At 41.4% G+C, this 25135-nt stretch overlaps 2 protein-coding genes across 4 annotated transcripts; both read left to right on the top strand.

The window, feature by feature from the left end:
• Window positions 1–11: 11 nt before the first annotated feature.
• On the top strand, window positions 12–13003 carry LOC105837133 (metastasis-associated protein MTA3). Of its 2 annotated transcripts, XM_036289413.1 has the most exons (12): window positions 12–1444; window positions 2617–2684; window positions 2919–3012; window positions 6212–6394; window positions 8211–8456; window positions 8539–8807; window positions 8883–9071; window positions 9146–9571; window positions 9666–10260; window positions 10744–10890; window positions 11212–11470; window positions 11702–13003. In XM_036289413.1, exons 1-12 carry the CDS (start codon window positions 1330–1332, stop codon window positions 11838–11840), a joined length of 2730 nt encoding a protein of 909 aa, XP_036145306.1. In that variant the 5' UTR covers window positions 12–1329; the 3' UTR covers window positions 11841–13003. The 2 variants fall into 2 exon arrangements, with proteins under 2 accessions (XP_036145306.1, XP_036145307.1); XM_036289414.1 differs by lacking the exon at window positions 6212–6394.
• Window positions 13004–20612: 7609 nt separating this feature from the next.
• On the top strand, window positions 20613–24347 carry LOC114255106. Of its 2 annotated transcripts, XM_036289958.1 has the most exons (3): window positions 20613–21581; window positions 21956–22212; window positions 22541–24347. In XM_036289958.1, the coding sequence occupies exons 1-3, from the start codon at window positions 21440–21442 to the stop codon at window positions 22553–22555; spliced, it is 414 nt and encodes a 137-aa protein (XP_036145851.1). In that variant the 5' UTR covers window positions 20613–21439; the 3' UTR covers window positions 22556–24347. The 2 variants fall into 2 exon arrangements, with proteins under 2 accessions (XP_036145851.1, XP_036145850.1); XM_036289957.1 differs by having other exon boundaries at window positions 21956–24347.
• The last annotated feature ends 788 nt before the right edge of the window (window positions 24348–25135 follow it).

Genomic DNA, 25135 nt, shown 5'->3' with positions numbered 1-25135 from the left:
CCTCCGCGTTCTCACGTATCGGTTATTTCTCCGTTACTCGGGCCGTGGACTGGAGTGCGTTGGCTTCTCGTATACCGTACTCGCACAGGCGCGAGCGGAGCGGTGGTGGTTCGCGAGACGCGAGTCAGTCCGAAGGACGTGAACCGAGCGACGACGCGGCGGCCGCGCGAGAGAGCGAGCGGGCGAGTGGTTTTCGCGGACGTAGCGAAAACTTGGAAGGCGCGTTCGAACGCTCGTCTGTCGGTTGTTCGGTCCGGCGGCGGTGGATTAATCCGGCGCAGCCTTCGCGTCAGCGGTTCGCGCTAACCGCATGAAAATGGCGGGCCGTGTCGGTGCTACGAGCGGAGGCAGCGGCATCAGCAGCAGCGGCAGCGGCAGCGGTGATCGCCGCCAACGTTGCTAATTCTCACGCGCGGACACGCGTGAAACGACAGCGATCGCGCGAATCGCCGCGATTGTACGCGCCGCACGGGAAATTTTTCCCGCCGTCCCGGTGTTGCGTGCTCTGCGTGTGTGTGTGTCCACCGCACGCGCACGCACGCACGCATCACGCACGCACGCACGCACGCACGCTCGTTCGCGTTCGTCCGTCATCGGGTAAGCGTGCCGTTGAACGAAACGGAACGAAACGAACGGAACGGCGGAACGTTATATACCTGAGTGTGTTGTGAATAATAGTTTGACTGTAGCACGCACATAGTAGTAGTACTCCGGCCCGAAGGAGAGACGGAGACGAGGATAGAGACACAGGTAGCGATCGTGCAAACCGCCGCAAGCGGGCGGGCGGGAGGGAAAAAAAGAAAGGAGAGAGAGAGAGAAAGAGAGAGAGAGCGGCAAGAGGGAGAAACGCCGGACGGAGATAGGGCAATAGAAAGAGCGAAAACCCCTCCTCCCCATCCCCCTCCTCCGCGAAGAGACAGACGGACAGAGGACGCACAGGCGACGAGGCAGACCGGAACCGGGATCGGGAACGAAAGTCAGTTGCGGATCGACGGTGGACAAACAAACATGATGGTTTGACTACTGCTCCGAGGTGTTGACCGTATCGTTCGGGTGGCAAGTGAGACAGTGCGAACGAGAGAAGAGCGAGAGAGGGGGAGACAGAGAGAGAGAGAGAGAGAGATATATAGCGTTTACGCGAGGCATCCGCCAGCGGCAGGGAGAAGAGTGAGTGCGCGAGAGCGCGCGCGCGCGCGCGACAGAGAGAGAGAGAGAGAGACCGAGTTAATTAGACAAGAGAGATAGAGAGGGGAAGTGCGAGTGCCGCGAGATCAGCGGCAGCGACCGCGGGATTGTAACACACACGTTGCGGAGAACGAGCAAGTCTTGATGCCGATGCCGGCCGAATACCACGAGGGCCACGGTAACCACGAGAACGCCAATTTCGCTCTCGGGACCACGCAGGACGCCAACAACATGACGGCCAACATGTACCGGGTGGGAGGTAAAGTATATAATCGCATGCATTCCGCGGCCACGTTATCCATGACGGGGAGAGACTTCGCCGATGACGGTCGCGACGTCGTCGGACACATCAATTCGAGAGAGACAGTAGATAGAGCGACAGACAGAGGTGGAAGGAGCAGGGAAAAGAGAGAAAGAGAGGAGAGAGAGATATAGCTGCTTTAATTAACTCCGAGAAATTAATGTTTGCAAATGGCATCGCAATGGCGTCCCCTATACCCTCCGCGCGCGGCGCGTTCTTCCCCCTCCCCCCTCCTCCTCCCCCTCCGCCCGCCCGCCCGCTCGCTCCCGCTTTTACCGCTCGCCCCCGCTTCCCGCGCGCCCTCTCTTCTTTCCACTCTTCATCTGGATCTCCCTCGTACTCTCCGCCACCCTTCGGCTCCCCCCTTGCAGCTCTCCCCCCCTTTGGTAACGTCCTGTACCTATGCTCCGGCTTTTCCCTCCCTCCCCCTCCCCTTCTCGCCAATCCGACTCCTCCATTCTTCTTTCTCTCTCTCTCTCTCTCTCTCTCTTTCCGTCTCTTTTCCCTTTACCGTATCTCCCCCTGTCCCCCCTGCGCCCTTCGTTCGCCACTTTCCGCACCCGCGCAACCGTCCTCTCTCACGTCCAGGTCACGCTAATTTCTTGCGCGACAAATCTCACGGATCAAAATTGGATCCTGGCGATTACCGCCTGGCGAAGCCGCCGCTCGCGGCTTCGTTGTATCGATGCCTGCGCGCTGGATCTCTCGACGATGAGAGAAACATCTTTTTTTTGCCCTCTCTCCTCCCCCTCACTCTTTCTTTCCTTTCGATTTTGTATCACCGGCAGGACCCGACCGACGTGTCCTCTCTCGTCCACCTTTTATCTCGAATTTCCGGCTCAAACTGGAAAGACTTACCTCCCCCCCACCCCCCCTCGGAAAATTTTGTGAAGACCTTCGTCAATCACTTTCTCTTTTCGTCGGTAAACAAATACTTGCGTTTCTGAGATTCTAAAAAAAAAAAATAATACCTGTTTTTCTCAGATCTTTGGGACAATTATTAGGCGCGTGAAGGCTTCTCTCGTTGAAAAGAGATTTAATTAATATGTAGTTCCCACGCACTTTTTCCCCTCGCCCCCCCCCGTTTTCTCTTGCAGAATTACTGATACGATTGCTGTCTTTTTTTTTAGATTACGTGTATTTCGAGACTACCAACTCGTCGCCGTATCAGATCAGAAGGATAGAAGAATTAAATAAGGTAAGGAATCACGAGAGCGTGGAATCGACGCGCGGCGCTCGTGCGTTTTGGCGAGAAATTATAATCGTGGCTCCCGACCGCGGCTATTTATATTCATCTGTATCTCTCTTGCATCTGAATTTATTGAAATCGTCTTAATAATGCAGATATATGTATATACGTACCTAGGCTCCGCGCCGCGTGGTAAGACGTGAAATTCGTTAACCTTTTCCGTTTCCCGTTTCTTTTTTCCAGACCGCGAACGGGAATGTGGAGGCAAAAGTCATGTGTTTCTTCAGGCGGAGGGATTTGCCGCCTCCCTTAGTCATGCTGGCGGACAAACATCAATGTAAGTAGCATATGTCACATTCGCCAAACCGCGCGCGCCAACCGAACTAACCCGTCTTGTCTTAAATATTTGTCGAGGTACGGGGGAAGAGGCGATGTGTGTGGTATAGAAATATCATATTCCGATTTTTTTTCTCTCTCTACATTCGCTTCGCGCGCACGATGTCCACGTACGAGATAAAGTAAAAACGGGCGTATGCTAAAGCACCCGCTTCGTCGGTAGAAGGATCCTTTCCCCGATGAAGAGCGTTTCCTCCCCCCCTCCGGGTTCTTCGAATTTTGCACTAACGTATCGTTGTTACTAACAACGCACGAGCCTTGCCTTGCTTTCGTTAGTTACGACGAGAGACGGTCTGAGGGAGAGCGTATCTCGAAGCGACGACGCTAAAAGGACGGACGCGGCGCGACGCGACGCGACGCGACGGTCCGACGAAATCGCGGCTCTGCGAGCGCGTATGCAAAGCGCGAGACGAGCGACACGGAGAGCGAGATGCTGCTGAATTACCATAAAGTACGAGAAGGACGAGTCAGTTTTAACGCGCTCGACGTGGCGCGTACGGGCAGATCGATAACCGTTCATAGGTGAGGAAAATTTCATCCGCGAGCACGCGGTTTCATCTCACCCGGCACGGAAGATTCTGCCCGCAATTTCCAGGCGGTATCGATTTTCTCCGCTTTGGCAAATCATTATTGACGAGAGACACCTCTCTCTCGCGATACAGGCGCTACGAAAATTCGAGAGACATTGGAGGAGAGGCGGCAGGTTGCCGGGGGGAGGGGGGAGGGAGGGAGGGCGCGTGCGACACCGCGCACATTTCTGTTTGTATGTGTGTGTGTGTGCGTGCGTGTGCCGTGCCGTGTAACACGATTCGCAGAGAGTACTCGAGAAGAGTCAGCGAGGCGTCACTACCTTTGCGATCGTCGCTGGACGCCGTGTAACGCGGTTGTAATCAGGGGAGCTTTCTGGTGAACCGACTCGCGGAATCCGATTGTAACGAGAATCTACGGAAATATATTCTCCATTGGGAAAAATAGCCGGTGTCCGAAAAATCGTCCACCCTTCCCTGGATCGATCGATCTCGAGGAAAGAGAGAGAGAGAGAGAGAGAGAGAGAGAGAGAGAGAGGGGTGGGGGAGAAAGAGAGAGAGAGAGAGAGAGAGAGAGAGACGCCTTCGGGAGATCGTTCATTCGCTCGAGGTGCGAACGCTTCGTTGCGCGGCTGATCTTAGAAAATCGATCTGCGAAACGATCCTCCCGATATTAATAACGTACACCAAAGACCGGAAAAAAAAAGATTACGTTCCCAGGAGGCGGCATACACATACATAACGCATACAGGTGCACGCAGGTGCTCGCACGCATGTACGCACGCACGCATTTCTGTTTCGTTCGCCGCGTCGCTCGTGGACACGTTATTCCAGGGGTTTTCTCGATTTTTCCTTCGCAATGACAAAGATAATGAGACGCGGGGATTTGGGGTGGGAATGTATAATAAGTAAAGTTGCGGGGGTGGTTGGGCGGGTTGTGGGAGACGGGGGTTGTATCGATCTGCCTGGGGGGGGAGAATGGGGGTGGACGAAAGGGGGACGCACTGGTGCACCCGCTAGGTCCCCCTTTTCCACCTCCTCATCCTCCTCCATCTCCATCTACCTCCCGGCCCTCCTCCACCACCTCCTCCTCTTCCTCCTCTTCCACCCCCTTTTTCACCCTACACCCGGTCCACCCACCACCCTCAACTAAATGGATGGCTGACGCAGGGGTTGCTTGGGTATATGTTACGTGTATTTTCCCACACCGACGCGCACACCGACACGTGTGTACGTGTGTGCCCGGGCGAAAATGGTGGGCCCCACTAGCCATCTTCGTTTTAAGCATTTGCTACCACTCTCCCCCGTACATTCATCCCCCTCGCCTCGCCAAACTCGCCCCTTCCTCCTCTCCCTTCTTCCTCTCCTTCTCTTCCTCTTCTCCTCCTCTTCTTTCGCGCCCCATGTATATGTATATGTGTACACGTTTCTCTCTCTTGTCGAGTGTATGTGTATGTATATATATATATATATATATATATATATATATATATATATATATATATATATATATGTACGTGTATGTATGTGTATGTATGTAACAGCTCGTCGTCCATGTATATGCGTTCGTCCGGCGGTATTTGCTCCGAATTGAGTTCTCTCCCCTTCTCGTCGTATTCTCTCGCACTTTCTCTCTCTTCCTCCTTCCGAGGTACCTCGAATTTTCGCGTAAAAAAAATATACATTTCTCCTTTGTCTTTCGCGGAAGTCGATACACACGCCACGGGCGCTATCGCATCCGGGTGTGTCTACGTGTGTGACTGCAAACGGGGAACGGAAGAGACGAAGGGGAGGGAAGGTCGAAGGAAAAGGGCTTTATGGAAAGAGATCGGCCGGTGTAACGCTCACGCATCGGCCGGCGGAATGCTCGCGTACCGGCTCCGCGTTGGACTAATTATTAGATATAAAATTACATATAAACGAGACTCCGGTCGGCTGTAATGAATTTTTATCTCGTTCTGTGCTTCGCGGTCGCCGGTCGATTGCGAAGGGCATGCCACGCAGACAATTCGCCGCCTCTTGTTTCATTGCGCCTTTCTTTCCGTTCCTGGAGACACCAGGGGGGAGGAGGGGAGGGGGGGAGACATCGGTACTCGAGCTACGCGAAAATGTATGGGCCCTAATTACGCGCGGTAGCACTTGCTCGATCGTGTTACGCACCTGTCCGCGAAACTCGAAATCGAGAGGTCGACACCGGAGGTGATATTTTGATCCACACTTCCGCGGAGGAGAACGGTCAACGGTGGCGAAGGTATTGATCTCGTACGTCGCGCGAATGAAAATACGACGTGGAGCTATGAATGGTAAATAGAAACGCGGATGGAATTGGCCAAGATAATCAGGATCGCGAATCGCACGGAACGCGCAATTGCGCAATCACGAATTGCGGTTGACGAGTTGGACGACGGCGTGTCCGACGGCTGGTGTGCAAATCGATAGGATAGAAAAGCGTGTAAGAAGCGTACAAGTGGACGACTCGGTAGAATTTCGTAACGGCTGTAAGATGATATTGCGCCTAGCACAGTCATACGTATCTCTTCCTATTGTGTTCAAGATTGGAAAAACGAGAAGTACGTAGAGAAATACGTGGGTTTCTTGTAATGAAAATTCCAGTGACAAACGCGGAGCAACAGAGGTCGGAATCCCCTGCGAGTACACAGAATCAGAAACTCGAGAATCCCGACACTACTAAGGAAATGACTAATAAAGATGGTATCGGGCCCAAAGTGATGATCAAAGGGGGCGGGAAAGGGGGCTGGCTGAAGGCCCCATTATCGGAGGCCCAAGAGCCCCACGGTGAGTGAGAGTAGTCAATCAAAAGATGACCATTATCGACGAATTTAATCTTTTCGCTTTGCGCCTGCGAAATAGCCATTGCAGAAACAGCAATAATTGTGAGGAACGCGTATGTCTCTTTTCGTCTATGTAAAATATTCAATTGCACATAAAATTTTATCTCTATACGTTTTCCGTTTAGTAATATAGATACCGACTTAGGCATGATTTTATTGTTCTTCTGTCTGAATATTAAACGGTCAGTGTCGAGAATACAAATATTTTTTAAGTATATTATTATTTATAGTTCTACAAAAAGTCGATGTTAAAATATGTAATTATTTATCATAGACGCAGACACCCAATATAGTTACATCTCGAATTATAAAAGTCTCACTATTTTGATCACGTTATTGGTAAAATTGAAATTGATAACACTGTTTTCGCTCTCACAAAGCGTTTAGTAGATTCGTCTATAAATGGCATACTACTTGCATCTTTTGATTATCTCATTAGTCTTATATAGAAGCCAGTGACGATCCAAGGCTACTGATTTAGCGGCGGGATTTAAAATTCTTTGTAATCTTGGTGTATGTCGCGAATCAAGGCAAATTTCACTGTAAGGCCGAAGAGACAGTAAATCGGGCGTATAATCAGACCCCTTTTCTTTTAAGCTAATTGACAAGGGGTTCAATGACTTTTGCTCAACAAAAGTGTGCCCGTACAAATCATTCATTTGCATGCATTCACAATCATTCACATAAATATCTCGCTCAGTATTATTGACTTTTTGTATATAAGATTCAACATCTTTATATTTGGAAGCGCTAAGATTTTTTTGTGAACCTCAATTTGCCGGCATCTCGATCCTGTTTTAGATATTTTCGATCCATACCAGTTTATTGTTACAGCACAACTAGAGTCTATTCGTCGCCGTTATAAATCTTCATCACCATTATTCACTTATCATTAACATTCATAAAAAAAAAGAATCCCGCCGCATCATGTATGATGACACTTTAGTAATCTGAGGCTTCTCTAAATGACATAATTTTTTTTATCGACAGTTAATCGCCTTTCCGTTGCAAATTATTGTTTTTGCCTTGCAATATTATTCGTTTGCCTTTATGTTGCCCGCTCTTGCTGATGTTTCTCTTTTTGGTTCAGTACCGTGCTCGAGTTTTCATTGATTCTGCTGTGTCCCCGCCTTTCATTTACTTCATTACTTTAACTTCCTGCGAAATAGATGAGTATATGAGATTAATTAAAAAGATAGTGCCACTGTAGGACACGTTAGCCTCGGGTTAACCGAAAGCTACAAGACGTCGCGTAAATCAACTTCTACTCGATACCAAATCGATGTCGAATTTCATTAAAAATAAAATTATTAAGACAATAAGTTAAAAGTACAAACGACAAAAGTGATAATGAAAAAAAAAGATAATAGTTTTATGATGTTCAAGTATAAGAATTTAAGCATTCCGTTTCCTCGCGTTCTTTTATATTTATATAGTATCGATACAGTAGATATTACTGTTGTTGCACTTTTTCTGCATGTTTAGAAAATGATCTCTTTCTATAATGATATGACTGCTTAAATCGATCAATTAATAAAAAGTAAAATGTAATAATTTTTTCACGGAAGTTTTAAAATTATTTGCTTAGAAAGTTAAACATATTTTGTTCAATATACGATTGTTCAGCTTTTTTAATTTTTTCATTGTTGATAACATATTTTTTCTATAATTTGAATTTATATTGATTTATACAAGATGATACTTTTTATCTCAGGAAACACAACACGAATATTATTTCGTTTTTTTGTCATTACGTATAGGGGTGGAAGAAGGTGTTCCTGGAGGAGTAACGGAATTAAGTTCTAAGCAACGTCACCAAATGAAACACAGGGAACTGTTTTTATCGCGGCAAGTGGAGACTATGCCTGCCACGCATATTAGGGGCAAATGCTGCGTTACGTTATTGAATGAAACCGAATCCTTGACGAGCTACCTAAACAAAGACGATTCATTTTTTTACTGCTTAGTATTTGATCCTACTGCACGTACTTTGCTTGCTGATAAAGGTAAGATATCAAGGCACACTTTCCTATTATGTATATTACATGAAACAAATTCGAAATTAATTGAAATTATATCTGTTTAAAGGCGAAATTAGAGTAGGTAATAAATATCAAGCAACAGATATACCGGCTGTACTAACGCCTACCGAGAGAGAGACGGATTCTCGCAGGTTACAAGATTTGGAGACTTTGGTTTGGACTCCGAGACACAACTTGACAGATCGTCAGATCGATCAATTCCTCGTTGTTAGCAGATCAGTAGGCACCTTCGCGAGAGCCTTAGACTGTTCGTCCTCCATTAAGCAACCCTCCTTGCATATGTCTGCAGCTGCTGCATCTAGAGACATTACTCTGGTAATGTATATAAATTAAAAGATAAATTGATATTCTTGTGAATATTGTCATTAAATTTTGTTAATTGAATTGCAGTTTCACGCGATGGATACATTGCACCTGCATGCCTATGACTTGTCGAATGCCTTAGCGTCTTTAGTACCTAGCACCGGCCCCGTATTGTGCCGAGACGAGATGGAGGAATGGAGCGCATCCGAGGCGAACCTGTTTGAAGAGGCGCTCGAGAAATATGGAAAGGACTTTGCGGATATACGAGCCGACTTTGTAAGTATAGCACACGTGGATAAATAAGAACGCATCTATGAGATTTATTAACGTATATTTTTTAAATTTTCCAGTTACCATGGAAAACGCTGAAGAACGTAATCGAGTATTATTACATGTGGAAAACGACGGATCGGTATGTCCAGCAGAAAAGAGTGAAGGCTGTAGAGGCGGAGAGTAAGCTGAAGCAAGTTTATATACCGAATTACAACAAGACCCCCACATCGACAACCGCACCTTCCAGCGCCACGATTGTACCTTTGGGCAATAGTAATAGCAATAGTAACGGAAAACCGACCAGCGTTCTGAACGGTAACAGTAACGGCAACATGATAGGTGACAATTCCGGGAATTTACTTATGGTCGGAGTTGGTGGAAAACCATGTGAGAGTTGTCAAATTGTCCAGAGTCCACAGTGGTATGCTTGGGGACCATCGCACATGCAGTATCGTCTCTGTCAATCCTGTTGGGTATATTGGAAGAAGTATGGAGGGCTCAAGGTATGCACACGACCACTTCAATGACAATGCAAGATCATTAGTGTGGTAATAAATTACACATCTCACGTCGTTTTTTTTTTCTTTCTGCAAACAGGTGCCGTCGCGCATAGACGACGTCGATCTCGAGAGGAAACGCGCCGGCGCCGGATCGGACGAAGAGAGTAAAGGGATGGGCGGCGCGCACAGGCCGCATCGATGCAGCATTCCTACCTGCGGCAAGGAGTTCAAATTGAAGGCTCATCTGAGCCGTCACTACGCGAGCGCGCATGGAGTGGATCTGCGCGGCGCCGCCGGAAGCGGCGGCGGCGGCAGCGGATCACCGCGGCCGGTGATGAAGACCCGGTCTGCGTTTTATTTGCGCACCTCCTTGTTGGCGCGTGCCGCGCGACGTCTGTGCGCTGCGCAATTGCGCACACGTCACGCCGCGCGGGCACCCCATCAGCCGGTGAATGCGGCGCCGTTGCGGCACCTATGCGCCCAGCTAACATCCAAGGCACCTACGGAATTACGTATGCTTGCACGCGCCGTACGGCCTCGGCCGCGTCCCCAAGTGATCGACATCGCCTCGCGCTTAGGCGATCATCCGGCACCTCGGCAGCCCGGTGATTGGGACTGGCTGACGTTGACTGCTCCGGCACAACGCAAGCAGCCTGATCGAGTCTCATTTCCACGCCCGCCGAAGGCACCGGGTACATAACATGCAATTATTTCATATCGATATTTTATATGCGATATTAAAAAATTATACAAAAATTAAGGATAAGGTAAATAAGAGGTAATAGTCTCGACAAATTTTTCATGAAAATATAAAATAATAGTTCGCATAAGATTATGAAGCAACATGATAATTGTTTGTATTGAAAATATTATATTTTATTTTATTCATCCAACACTCTTGATTATTTCGGTTGATTCCTTACAATGCCTTACATGCTTGTACTATAATATGATATGATAGTTAGATAATGTATGACGTGTATATATACACATTTCCATATTCTGTCTTACTTGGAATAATTTTATACAAAGTGGAATAATTTTATACAAAGTGGAAAGAAATTATATTACAAAATATTTATATCACTGATAATGACTGAAATAATTTTTACACGAGTCAATTATCTTTATATAGTTATGACGTTACCTGATAACATAAACTTTTAACATTATAGATGGCAGCCTTTTGTATGAGAGGGTACCAAACAAACCTGAAGTGGACAGACTTGCATTAACGCCTCCCCAGCCGCAATCTGTTATGTCAACCCAGCAGAATATCCTCAAACGTCCAAGACCATTCGACGAAATTAATGGTTCTGATGGTAAGTTTCATTATCTAATTTGTGTAATTAATTAAACGCAATTTTGAGTTATAAGAATGCTATTCATAATCGATTCCTATATATTTAAAACCATCTTAAATACTGTCTCAATACAAAATGTTGAGTACAATCAACCGATAAAACTGTATAGCATATCGAGATAGAGAGAGAGAGAAAGAGAGGATGGGGAAAGGGTAATTAGAAAAGCACATTTTTAACTTGATATTAATGTTGATAATGCTGTGAAAGTATCTTGAAAATACGATTATATCAAGATGACTCAAAGACCTTTTAAGATTGTCTTTGTTTTTTCATTTCTAGGTATCGCCTTGAACGCAGTTCCTTCTGGCGTACCACCTCCGAAAAGAGTCCATCATCAACAACAACTGCATCCGAAGCATACATTGGAACATCCCACACCTGCAGTTCTTCCCCTCGCGCCACCTCTTAATGGTAGGGCTTCTCATCCACATACGTTGCCTCATGGTCCGCCGCTGTCTAGAAGTAACGCACGTAAGCAGGTTTTATCGTGGATGGATGCACCTGATGATGTCTACTTCCGCGCCACCGAACAGATCAAGTTAGTATAACAGTCTGATGTAACTATTAAAGCTGAGTATAAAACAATCTCGAGGAATAATCAGTGTAAAAAGGTGTAAATATGAAAGTTTTTCTAATTATAATATTTAATAACATGATGAAAATGTGAAAAAAAACATCACTAGCTTATCTATTTTTATTTCTCCCATTCAATCTGTACATCTCAAAGCATTTGTGTACATTCTAATTTTTTCGATTGGTCGAATTGCAGAAGAGCTAGAAGAACCCTACCATCAATGGAGTTACGAAGAGCGGCGCGTAAACCATGGCGTAGAATGTCACTTCCTCTGAATCCGCTTCACCTCCAAAGAGCGGGTCGCCAAGACGATATGGTCGTTATCTTGGATTGAATCCGTACAATCAAGACGAATACAATCGAACGATATTGTATGTCGGTTTATTAACCGCGAAGCGTGATGCCGTTAATGTAATCTTTAATCATGTGAAGTTTACACATAGTGAAGATCACAGTTTCGTGTATCGTCATTGGCAGCTTCGATGGATCGAGCCAACATTCGTAAATTTTATAACCGGAAGATCCTGATAGCTCCTCACGACGAGATTTCTTTTCTTGTGGAAGCTGAGTAAAAATGGTCTGGCCTGATCGAACATGTATGTTGAACAATCGAGAACATTGTTGAACTGTAACGACTTCACTACTTACGGAATACTACTGAAGAATTAATGTTCAGTACTAAGTCATTCAACGTGAATTATGATTTTCTATCCGTATTAATTATTGTTGTTATTAATAATAATTATTAATAATAATTATTAATAATTGAATGTACATATACATTATACTACACATAGCCATGCAACACGACATACATAACTTTGCAACACTACAAGTACACATATACACACATACGCGATATACATCACACACAGATGCGCGCACACACACGTACATTCACACATACAGAATCGCTCATTCACTCATTTAATATATACATGGACACATTCAAGTACTGAAAAACGATCGGTACGAATTTAATAGATACGATAAAAAATTGGCCGATACCTACAGATAAGCTCATGAATAGTTGTGTACAGAAAACGTAACAGTGACGCAACTTTTGAATAACATTTGGCACGACTATACTTCGAATATACTTCGAAGTACTATGCCAATGTTTTTTAGCAGTTAGTTACTCGAGTGTTGTGTTTTCTGGATACAACCAATGTTACGGCCGTGCAAGTAACAGACGAATGTCTGATCGGAAGCGAATGTGTAAGGAAGAGAAAGAGAGAGAGAGAATGCGCGCGAGAAAATATATAACCGAATGAGTGACTGAATTATAGTGTGTATGGGAGACAGAAAGAAAGAATGCTCATTGTGAATATTTTTATTAAATTTTCAAATTTGATGACTTCCGTCTAAAAAATTAATAAATAAATATAAGCATCAGTGAAAAAAAAATCTTAATCATATCTCGGCTACGGTCAATTCTTGTTCCAAAAGCTTTTATTTATTTGCATGCGAGAGGTACTACAATATTATCGACATTAAGAAATTTCTATGTTTAATTCCTTACTTTGCCTGAAATTGCTAAAATAATTTCAAATTTTTTTTTAATAATACGGTTACTTCGTCATATTGATAATATTTAATTTCGCAAATAGGTTTCTAATCAGGGAATCGTAAATTTTTTAATTTTTTATATATCGAAGATTTTTATATTTTTTTCGTGCACGAAGAATTATCAGGATTGTGTTACTAAGTATATTTATTTATTTACCGTGTGTATTCGCTCATATAATAACAAATCTAGAATCATTGGATTAAATACATAACTTTATATTTAGAGTGAATCCGCGCATTAATTAGAGAATTAATTTTTAATTAATTATTGACAATTAGATTTTAGGAGAATCCTAAAGCCAATCACCAACATTTTTTATTATAAAATATCTTTGAATTGGCTTTACAGAATTCTAAATTCTTTTACACAGACAAAATACTAAAAAAATATAAAACTGAAAAAAAACAAGACCAATTTCATGTCGATAACAATTCTTTGTATTAAATTTATTTTACTGACATGAAATTGCTGTTTGCTCTCTTCATTTTTGTGCAAATTTTGATTGTGTAAAAATTTTCAATTCTGTAAAGCCGATTTAAAGAGGATATTTTATAAAAGTATTAAAACAAAAAAAATTTTGATCTAATTTTTGTGAGCTTTTAATTTTAGTTTCAGTTGTACGATATTGTTTGTACGTATATTGTCTATATAATCTATACAGTGTTAACAATTTAAAACTCAATTATTATTAGAATGTAAAATATTATTTCGTACTTAGCTCTATTTCTTTGAGTTCTCAGATGAGTTTTAAAAATAATACATTACATACGTATAATACATGCATAAAAGCGATTTATAAAACTTACTGGTATATGCTCTTAGCTTTCGTTAAGATTAAAAGTCAATAATATTTATAGTTTTTATAACAGTTATTAAGCAGTATTTTATGCCGTTTCGTCTGTACTTCCAAAAATGCTCATGCTTCGATTTAATTTAAATTTTGAAACTAGATTTCTTTTAGATGATTTTACTCAAAAATTTTTTTATATTGGTAAGTAAAAAATCGATAATTTGTAAATATTTGTCTGAGGCCTGGTTGCACCAATGTAGCTTAACTTTAAACTCCGTTTAATTTACTTTCTGCCTTTTTCTAATTTTTTCTATATTTCTAGTTCTGAGAATAAATTTTAACGTATGTTTTCTTTTATAAGCTCGAGGTAGTGGGTGACGACGAGAAAATAAACACTTTAGACAATGTTACACGATTTCGTGTATTTAGTAAAGCACAGTATTACAAGGTGTCGATGAGTACAAAAGTAATTACGGTTGAATACTCGACGGTGGAGAGATATATTTGGATGTATTAACTGAAGAAGGAAAAGTAAGAAAAAGAATGTGTGTATACGGTTCGAGTAATATGAGTGTAATCGATAGAGTCGCACTCGGTATCGCGAGTGCCGCGATCGATTATTGGTCCACGTCGCCAGTGTTACCAATGGTGCAGTCGAGAACCCCTGCCGGGAGGTCTCAAGTGGATACCGCGTGATGAGGGCGGCCGTGTTGAATATCCAACACCCCCTCTCAATGTGGATGTTTTTCTACGGACACATTGTCTAGCCCCAGTCCTCGGACGCAAAGTTCATGTTTTCCGCTGGTCAGTCCCTTGGTGAGGATATCGGCAGGCATTTCATTTGTGGGCTTGTATCTGAGTTGTATGGACCAATTGCGGAGCGCTTCACGAATGAAATGGAATCGCACATCAATATGCTTCGTTCTGCCATGATATACCGGATTGCGGGCCAGTTCCCCTGCTCCTTGATTATCGTTAAAGATGACGACGTTGGTCAGGTCGTCGAGACCTAGTTCCTTTAAGAATCCGATGAAGTAGATAGCTTCTTTCGCTGCGTCTGTTAGCCCCATGTATTCCGCCTCGGTGGACGAAAGGGCGACCGTTCTCTGTTTGCGGGATTCCCACGAGATTGCAGCTCCGCCGAGAATAAATGCCATGCCTGTGTACGATCGCCTGTCGAGTGGGCAATTTCCCCAGTCCGCGTCGACGTACCCGTACAGACCTCTTGTGGTTGGTTTGAAGCATAGGGCTAAGGAAGAGGTGCTCTTCAAATATCTAAGCACTCGCTTAGCTTCCTTCCAAATGATTCGATCGTAACGTTGGTTGAATTGGCTTAACATGCTTACAGCATGACTAATGTCCGGCCTAGTGGCGACCGCCACGTACATTAAGCTCCCCACAAGCTCCTTAAAAGGCAATGACATGTCGTTGTCTTGGTTTATTGCAACCGGTTTGAAGCCTTGAGTCAATGGTGTAGCAGCGCCTCTACAATCTGTCATCTCGAACTTGGCCAGCAGACTCTTGATGTAACCTGCCTGGGAGAGAAGTATATTATCTCCGTTTCTGATGATCTCAATACCCAAGCAGTATTTCGCCACTCCGAGATCCTTGATGGAGAATTGTTCGCTTAATGCTTTGACGATATCGTCCTTGCGCTTGCTATCTTTGGTAACGATCAAGATGTCGTCGACGTAAACTAATAAGAATATTGTTTTATACTTGCCGACGTAAACACACGAATCGGCGTTCGTCGGGATTAGGCCAGCGCCTTTGAGTACTCGGCTGAGCTTAAAGTGCCATTGTCTGCCGGATTGACGCAGCCCGTATATCGCCTTCCGTAATAGGCAGACCTTATGTCCCTGTCGAAGGCTGGACAGCATCTTCCTTGCCTTGCTCTGCGTGTTTCTGTCGGAGACGTCTCTCGCGATTCTTGCAAGCATCTCGTCTAGAAGCTTTGGTACTTCCATGTATACCGTATTGTCCATGTCTCCGTGTAGGTATGCTGAGGTAATGTCTAGCTGGGATATCGACGCTCCTGTTTGAGCTGATATGGCGACAAGCATCCTCAACGAACTCAGTCGCGCCACTGGCGCAAAGGTATCCTGGAAGTCGATTCCTGGCCGCTGAGAAAATCCTCTTGCCACGATCCTTGCCTTTCTCTTCTCTAGGCTTCCGTCCGCACGGAATTTGTTTCGCAAGACAATTCGGCATCCTACGACATTGCAGTCATCGGGTCGATCAACGAGCTCCCACGTGTCGTTGGTTACAAGGCTCTCGATCTCGTCGTGGATGGCGTCCTTCCATTCAGAGGCATCCTCGCCGTTGATTGCTTGTGACAGCGGGATTTCACTGGCCAAAAATGCGTACATGGATTCATGTGGCTCCGTGTCATCGTCCGAAGATAGCTCGATGGCCGTAGACGTCGGTCCTTGACCTTGTGTACGACTCCGTAGATTGTAATCTTTGGTCGGAACGATTAATTTTCGCACAGCTCCCTTTGGTCGCCCGGCCTTTCGTTTGGGCGTGTCGACGATGTCTGTCTCTCCATCGTCCTCAGTAATTGCTTCGACTGGTTCATGATCGCCTGATTGGTCGGTTGTTGTATCTGATTGGTTCGGTCCTACTACCGTTTCTTCGAATCTCAAGATCCTGGAACGACCGCTCTTCGTTTCTGACGTTACGATGTCCTCGAATGTTTCTTTCGTATTAAATTCATTGAAGAATTTGACGTCCCGGGAGACGTAGATCCTTTTGTCCTTGGGACTCCATACCCTGTACGCCTTAGACTTATCGGAATAACCGACAAAGATACCATCCTGTCCTCGAGGGTCGAATTTTCCCTTCCCTGGGGATTTGTCCAGAATGAATACGTTGCTTCCGAATATCCGCATGTGTGCGATGTTCGGACGTCGATCCGTCCATCTTTCAAAGGGTGTCCCTGAATCTATGCTCTTTGTGGTGCACCGGTTCCGTATGTAGTTGGCGGTCGCGATGGCTTCAGCCCATAGTGATGGAGGTAGTCCCGATTGAATGATCATGCATCTTGCTGCTTCCACGAGCGTTCTGTTTTTGCGCTCCGCTGTGCCATTCTGCTCGGGCGTGTGAGGCACTGTCAAACGACGGGTGATGCCATGTTCCTTGAGTAATGCGTCCATGGTGGCATTACAATATTCTTTCCCGTTATCGGACTGAATGGCCTTGATTTTTCGTCCGGTTTGCCTCTCAGCTAAGTTCATGAATTCTTTGAATTTCTCGGGGACCTCGCTCTTGCTTCGTATGAAATAGACTTCACACCAGCGGCTGTAGTCGTCAATAAAGGTGACGAAGTATCGAGCTCCGCCCTCGGATTCCTGTCGCATGGGTCCGCATACGTCTGTGTGTACGATGTCCAATACCCCGGAGGTTCTTGGGCCTCTCGTTGGAAACGGTGCTTGTGTAAGCTTTCCCGCAGCGCATATCTTGCAGTCGATCGTAGTGAGATTGGAATCGAGCTTCATGCCGATGACCGCTTGAGTATTGTACATCTTTGCGACGTCCCTTGCGTTCAGGTGTCCGAGCCGTTCGTGCCACGTTCGGATTCGCGCATGCCCGTTGTCGGTGGCCGCGTATGCATGGTGTGGACTCTCCTGTAAATAAAACAAATTATTAATACGTTTGGCGATCATAGTTGTGTTACCTCGGGTATCCCGAACAACGGCATGATTCTTGGTGAAGAGCACTTCGTGTTGGTTGTCGACAATCTTAGCCACTGATAGAAGATTGGTTCTTATATCCGGGACAAATAGGGTGTCCTTGAGCCTTATCTTCCTCTCGTCCTTGCTTACTGAAGCCGTTATCCTGACGTCTCCCATCGCTCGGACTTTTGTGACCTCGTTGTTCGCAAGCTTCAATCCGCTGGAGATATTCGCGGTGTTGACGAACAATTCTTTGTCGTTACAAAGGTGGGAGGTGCAGCCGCTATCCAAGCACCATCCCTTTGATTTTCCTGTATCATCCGTTAATAATGCCGTTTCTGTCGCGTGACTCGTCTTAGATTCGGAGTTCCGTTTGGCAAAGCAGTTTGCAGCCTTGTGTCCACTCTTCTTGCAATAGTTGCATTTTATTCGTTTTTCCCTGGAAGGGGAAGAGCGCTTGTTTTCCTTTCCCGTCTTATTCTTATGCGTTGGCGCTTGTCGACTAGATTGTTTTGCGAGCAGCGCGTTGGACGTCCGTTCTGGTGATCGTCGTTTCCTGGCTTCGCTCTCTTCAATTATCTTTATCTTTAATGTCTCGGCGTCTGGCAGATCGTCACGAGACTCTATGGCACATCGGAAGGTGTCATAGCTGTCTGGAAGACTATACAATATGATGATGGCGAGCATGTCTCCATTGACTTCGACGTTCATGGATTGTAATTTGTCCACTGCGTCGAAAAGGTCGTTTAGATGATCCTTTACGTTCCCATCCTCTGGCATCTTCCGCAGCATGAGATTCTTCAGCAGGGCTGCCTTGCGCGCAGGCCCCTTGGACGCGTAGATTGATTCCAGCTTGTCCCAGACGCTTTTGGAAGTATCACAACCTTTGATTTGCTTTAATTCAGACGGATGTATAGAAAGGATGAGATCTGACCTGGCTTTGCGATCCTCGGTAGTCCACGCGTCGTATGCGGCTTGGGATGACGCTCTCGTGTTCGGGTCGGTTGACACGACTGGTCTTGGTTTTTCTCCAGAAACATAGCCCCAGGTATCGTTTTTTATCAGTAGGGCTTCCGCTTGTATCCTCCACGTGTCATAATTGTCCTTAGATAGGAGTTCTAGGCGAGTCGAGTTTATGGTGCTATATGCCATTGTCTTTGTCCGTGTGTGCGAGATTGACTGTACGGTTTTTGCGATTGTTGCGACCGACACTAAACTTCACAAGGCAGTTCGCTGTCTTAGTGACGCGATGCAGAAAAACGGATCTCTCGCTGTGCGACAAGAATTGCGTTAGTCTGGGCCCATAACCTATAAGCTCGAGGTAGTGGGTGACGACGAGAAAATAAACACTTTAGACAATGTTACACGATTTCGTGTATTTAGTAAAGCACAGTATTACAAGGTGTCGATGAGTACAAAAGTAATTACGGTTGAATACTCGACGGTGGAGAGATATATTTGGATGTATTAACTGAAGAAGGAAAAGTAAGAAAAAGAATGTGTGTATACGGTTCGAGTAATATGAGTGTAATCGATAGAGTCGCACTCGGTATCGCGAGTGCCGCGATCGATTATTGGTCCACGTCGCCAGTGTTACCAATGGTGCAGTCGAGAACCCCTGCCGGGAGGTCTCAAGTGGATACCGCGTGATGAGGGCGGCCGTGTTGAATATCCAACATCTTTATCTGAAGAAGGAATCTATTTTCAAAATTGAAACTAAATCGGAGCATTGGAAGTTTCGCCTTTTTTATCATTAACATAAAATCGTTTTTTTTATTTTTGTGTGTATTTTGATTGTATAAAAGACTTTGAAATTCTGTAAAGTCAATTCATAGATATTTTCTAATAAGAAAATCGGTTTCCCCTGGTTTTTAGTATTATTTTACGCACAGATACTGTCATTATATTTTAAAGTATATACTAATCATTTTATCTATGCTGGCTATATTTTGGGGGGGGGAGGGGTTGTACTTCGAGTAGAGTAACTAAGCGCCTTCAACCCTATCTTTAGGTTATATAGCGCATATGCTGGCTATAACTGACGAAGGTTAAGGTGATTTCATCTGTACCAACAGTAAGTAAACAGAACAATATTGTTCCTACTTCGTGTAAGATATCAAAATAAAACCTCTTGTTTTTCTCAAATCTTTAAATGCTAAACCTTTTTCTTAAAAAAGAAAAATAAATACGTATTTTTCTATTTACAACTTCATGTGACAACATTGCCGATAACACACTTATAGATTAAATATGACCAATTCTCTACTGATAGTAAATTGAAACAGATCAATGTATATTTTCACTTGGTGTACAATTATCAAAATAAGTCTTCCATTTCTTCGAATTCTTACACACGACACTATCTTTATCAAATATAAATTCTGTAACTAATTTGCCTATATAGGATAAGTAACACAGTTACCATATAAGGGAATGCTGGAGTGCCTCTCAAACTTAGTCGGTGTCGAAAATGTAGAGCCATTTGTGCACATTATTAATGAGATTTTGTATTTTTTTTATAGATTTGAAAATCCTTGTACAAAATTAAAGTACACGTATTAATATCAATCTGTGAATTGAACTTATTTCAAGAATAAAAAAAAAATTTTATATTGCTCTATCAACTTTTTACGCTTATATCTAAATTTACGTAGTGCAATTTCGTCTCAATTGGGCATTAAATTTCATTTTCGAAACTCAACAATGTTTCCGTCTATTAGTCTGTGATGTAAATTTCGTTAAGTACAAACTGTATTAAGTAAACATTTTTATGGTGTGATAGAAAAATAACTTTTTTCCATTTTTTGTATAAACTCCATCCCATAGACTGGTAGTAATGCGTATACTTCCATTCTGAAGGAGAATTTCCAAATCTATAACAAAAATAAAATATTGCAATACAAAAATTACCGTCTTTTTGTCGGTAAAACAGACATCTCCATTTATAACTTTTATTTAATATATACTCATTTAGCTAATAACATTTTAATTTATTAAAAGTTGTTTTTTTTTACTTTCTTATAACGCTGTTTATAAATTTAATGATTATATATTTAATAAACATATTAATTTATATTTTATTAAATAATATAATTGACAAAATCACTGTTCTTAATATTAATAGATTCCTTTATTCATACTTTTGGCAATTAAGTAATCGTTATTTTTTTATTCAATAAATACTAATCTATTTAAATTAAAGATTCTTTAAGATGGTTTAAGCCTTAATTATTTATTTATTTATTTTGTCTAAACGACATCTTTACTATTGACGAAACAATGAGGGAACTGTTCTGAAATAGAAATTAAACAGCTTCGTTCCATAAAAAAACTTCTAAATTTCATCCATCAGAATAGATTTCAAGATTTCTTCTTATGTGTTACTGTTTTTTTGTGTGTCAATTTTGAAAGATCCTAGAAGGACTAGAAAACAGGTCAGAATGTACTGTATACGTGTCAAACCCAATTCAAAAGCTTTGACTCCGATCATTTTTCTTTCACGGTCTTTAAACCAAATGCCCGAATGTTTTCATCAAAAATAAAATCAGCTGTCCACAAATACCTTTTGTTACTACTCAAATAATAGTATATAATGTATATATCTGTCATCGCATATCAATACGTGTAAATACAGAAATATTCATCTTATAAAATCTTTTATAATGCGTAATTCATAGATATTAAATATTTTATCTACTTATCTACTACATTCCACTTGATGCTGCCACCTACTTACCTGAAGCGTGATATATCTACATACTTACTGCATCGCGTTGCCGTAACGACCGCGGCTTGTTTGTACGTCGATGTGAATGTGAATTCGAATTCGCGGTCGCGTAATCGCGCTAATAAACATTCGCGGTCGGCCGGTTAGTCAAACGCACGTTTTTACACTCCGTATGTCAAACAATCGGATTGCCGTCGCAATGAACGGTAGTATGACGAATTACGTAGTCGAAAAACAACTCGAATCTGATGATTTACGCCCAGCATCGCTCGATAGACATCCGGAGAGACACGGAATAGAGAAACCTGCTAATAGTACTAGAGTTTCTATAATAAGAGTTAGAATCTAAGAAATTTGTCCAATCGCATTCTCGTCATAAGACTTGTAAAATGCGATTGGATTTCTTTATGTATATGATTATGAAAAGTGATTTGGCAATAGTGATTTTATCATGTTTAGATTGGTTTTATCATGTTTAATTAATAAATAATATAATGGCATTAATTTAAATATACATTTAAAACATTATTAACAAGATAATACAAAGCTAAGTAGCAATGTTATATTATTAATTCTTTTGTTAAATGTTACATATTTAAAATTCAAAGTGATTGCTTGACTGTTATATATGGCGGATTTAGATAACCAATCAAAAATCATTATCGCATCAACTTACCTCTTATTGTAGGAACTCTGGCTGGTACCGTCGAGGAAATTCTGCGACAAGTGCAACGTGAATTGTGTTTGATCCAGTTGTGTTGGCCGGATGTCTCAATGATCACGGAGGATCTCTATGCGCGAGCACTTCCGGATACCTATCGTTGCGTCAGGAATAAGGAGCGACTGCTGTTGTGGTACGCAGAAAACTTTCGTCGCCAGTTCCACGCAAAATATACGAATCGCCGACCATTGCTATTGACTTGCAAGAACGAATGTCATGTGCAAGTGGGTAAAATTCAATCTACGTTAGAGCTACGTTAATCCCTAATTGATACATATGAGCCCCTTGGTGCAAATCTAATAAGTGTGATTAAGAAATCCTCGTTTTTTAAAAATCCTTTTAATTATAATATAAACTTAATAATTATATTCTCTGTTAATTTGGCAGAATTATTTCCTTTTTTTCCAAATCGTTACAGAAATCTGACAAATTGAATAAAGAAAAAAAAGCATAGCAAGTTGTGAAAATTAGTTATTATAGAAAAGCATGTCTTATGTTCGAGTTTGTAGAAATTTTCAACGTAATTTAATTTTTTGTGTTTACTTATTACAGCTTATGAATGCATAAGGTTGTCATAAATACGGCTGTTGGAATATAAATACGGCCAGTGAAACGTAAAATCAGCTGATTTGCAAAGTCAGCTGTTACGATCAGCTGATCATACTATTGTGTGTGCATAGGTTAAATATGAAATTATGTAGTATTAAAAAAGTTGTTTGAAATGTCGCTAAAAACTTTTAGATTTGTAATTCGTATCAGAATTTAGAATAAAATTCCGTGTATAGTTTTTATGCTATTGTATATAATACAAGAAACGATTGAAGAATTGGAACACACACACATACACACATATTATATATGCATCATTACCAACAACGTATAAGATTAGAAAATTTCTGTCCTGATATTTAATTTACATTAGACAAGTTCTCGCTTTGAAGAATTGGATGGGATATTTAGAAAAAAAATAAACACAAAATTCAATTATGAGTTTTATTTTTTGTATCTTGTATTATTACTGTTTTTAAATTTGTGTTTTGATTTCGTACAAAAATGTCGGACTTTTGAAAAATTAAAACTTTAGAAATAGACATTAGAAACAAAATCTTTCTCTATTTTCCCTATTTCGCTAGACACTAGAATTAAAATCTCTCTATTCTCTCCATTTTCTCTAAATCGGAATCAGTGAAATCTGTTATACTTATAATCATAATTATAACTATGTCTATCACGTACTTCTTTTGAGATTATCACTAATTATGATCATTCGCTTTCAGTGATTCCGATTAAGAGAGAGAGAGTACTCTTATCGATCGGAATCGGTGTATTATTAGAGGACAATCCCTATATCATTGATCGATTGATACAGTTATAAGTATAACAATGAAATCACATAAAATGTCTTTTTTGTGGATACACCGATTTCGATTTAGAGAGTTGAATAATTGCAATTAATATTACATTAAAATATAAAAAAACCATTTAATTATATTTTCACTAAATTAATGTTCTTATCAATTTTAATTACTTTACACCTTATTGAGGTATAAGTGTACGACAATAAAATTGGGTCTAATACACACTAAATTTAAATGGGAAATCGAGGACTCACAAATTGAATTTGATTCTATCCGAGTTTATTCGAGTTATTCGGATGATAAACGTAAAATCAAGATAAAGTAAAGAGATTTTGTGATAAGTGCACGATTTATGGTTCATCACATCGCGTTGACAAGATATTTCGACAAAAGATCTTTATATACAATAATTATTTTGCAAAAACAATGTTCTGCCAATTTGATCAGACAATTCACTTTGTGATGGTAGTTGCCAATGCTACTAATAATAACTAAATTTCTTAGTACATTATTTCCATGTGACAAAATTTTTTATGATAAAAATACAAAATATTTGGAAAAACATTGAAATAAAATATGAAACTACGTACCTAAAAGATTTAAAGTAATACTTTTAAAAATATCATTAAAAATCATCATCTCTTTTAACACTTCACATTTTATAAGCATTTTACGTCGTTGTGATTACATTTTGTACGTATCTTTATAACAGTTTTGTTTGTCAATTATACGAAATAATCGCGCATAAAAATACGCGATAGATTCGATTTTTACAATTGTCGCTACATTTCTCCATTTGTACAATATAAGTGTGCACAGTCTTATGAGTGTAACAGTCTTAAGTCACAGCTCAACGGTACAAACTTTGGTTAATGAATTCTTACATTTACTTCCTTAAACTATATTCTTACAATTATGATGTATTATAATATATAAATGTTTTATTACATGACTTAATTAATACAGTATCTATCGTGTGTCCAGCGTTAGTATTTTACAAATAAAGATAAAAATCGGGAACAGAAAATAAAATCGCGCATGATTTACAAGTTATGAAAAGAAATTAATTTTACAATTTTTAGATTTCTTTCTCAACAAAACATTTTCAAGGAACTTTAAACTTTTAATCGCATCACGTCTTTAAATTTTTTACAAATTTTTTTTATTTTTTAAAATATATTTTTCGTCAGATATTAAAATTTCTCACGGGAGAAAAGAAAGAGAATTTTGAAAATATGTACGCTGTACACTGAGTTACTATATACATATATACTGTATTAATCAAGTACGAAATTCAGCTATCATATCATTATTAACTTACACACTATTAATGTATCATACAGGCACGCAGTATAAAGGAATGTACCTTGAATTTTTAAAACTTAGTTTTGTCATTTACATTGATAGTGTAATTGAAAAAAAAATTTCTCATCACAGAGTTTTATATGCGATTATTTCATAGAAAATACTGCAGGTAATACTGTTTTAATGCATGCAAAGTATATGTTCAATCATTTGATTTCCAGTTATTTAATTAAGTTAAATGACAATAAATGATGAGAAACATTTAACAGGCTAAAGTGCAAACAATATACATCGAATAATTAGAATTTTTTATTTTGTATAGAAATTTGTATCTTCTAATATCAAAAGAAGTACGTTGCCGTATCCGGAACTATACACATGGCATGGATGTATAAAATTCATCAGTGATTACATCGAATATCAGACATTGGATAAAGCTTTTATTATGGTAAGTAAACAAACCTTTTTTCCGGTAAAACAGCGA

This window comes from Monomorium pharaonis, chromosome 7, assembly GCF_013373865.1.
Source record: "Monomorium pharaonis isolate MP-MQ-018 chromosome 7, ASM1337386v2, whole genome shotgun sequence".
NCBI lineage: Eukaryota > Metazoa > Arthropoda > Insecta > Hymenoptera > Formicidae > Monomorium > Monomorium pharaonis.
The sequence above is the reverse complement of the archived record's forward strand: the minus strand, read 5'-3'. Positions and strand labels throughout refer to the sequence as shown.

Excerpts from the sequence above, each read along its gene's own strand:
- LOC105837133 (XM_036289413.1), top strand. The coding sequence starts at position 1,330 with ATGCCGATGCCGGCCGAATACCACGAGGGCCACGGTAACCACGAGAAC. Across the intron at positions 3,013-6,211 it reads GCTGGCGGACAAACATCAAT|TGACAAACGCGGAGCAACAG; the intron begins GTAAGTAGCATA and ends TGAAAATTCCAG. Across the intron at positions 6,395-8,210 it reads GGAGGCCCAAGAGCCCCACG|GGGTGGAAGAAGGTGTTCCT; the intron begins GTGAGTGAGAGT and ends CATTACGTATAG.
- LOC114255106 (XM_036289957.1), top strand. The coding sequence starts at position 21,440 with ATGTCAAACAATCGGATTGCCGTCGCAATGAACGGTAGTATGACGAAT. Across the intron at positions 21,582-21,955 it reads AATAGAGAAACCTGCTAATA|GAACTCTGGCTGGTACCGTC; the intron begins GTACTAGAGTTT and ends CTCTTATTGTAG.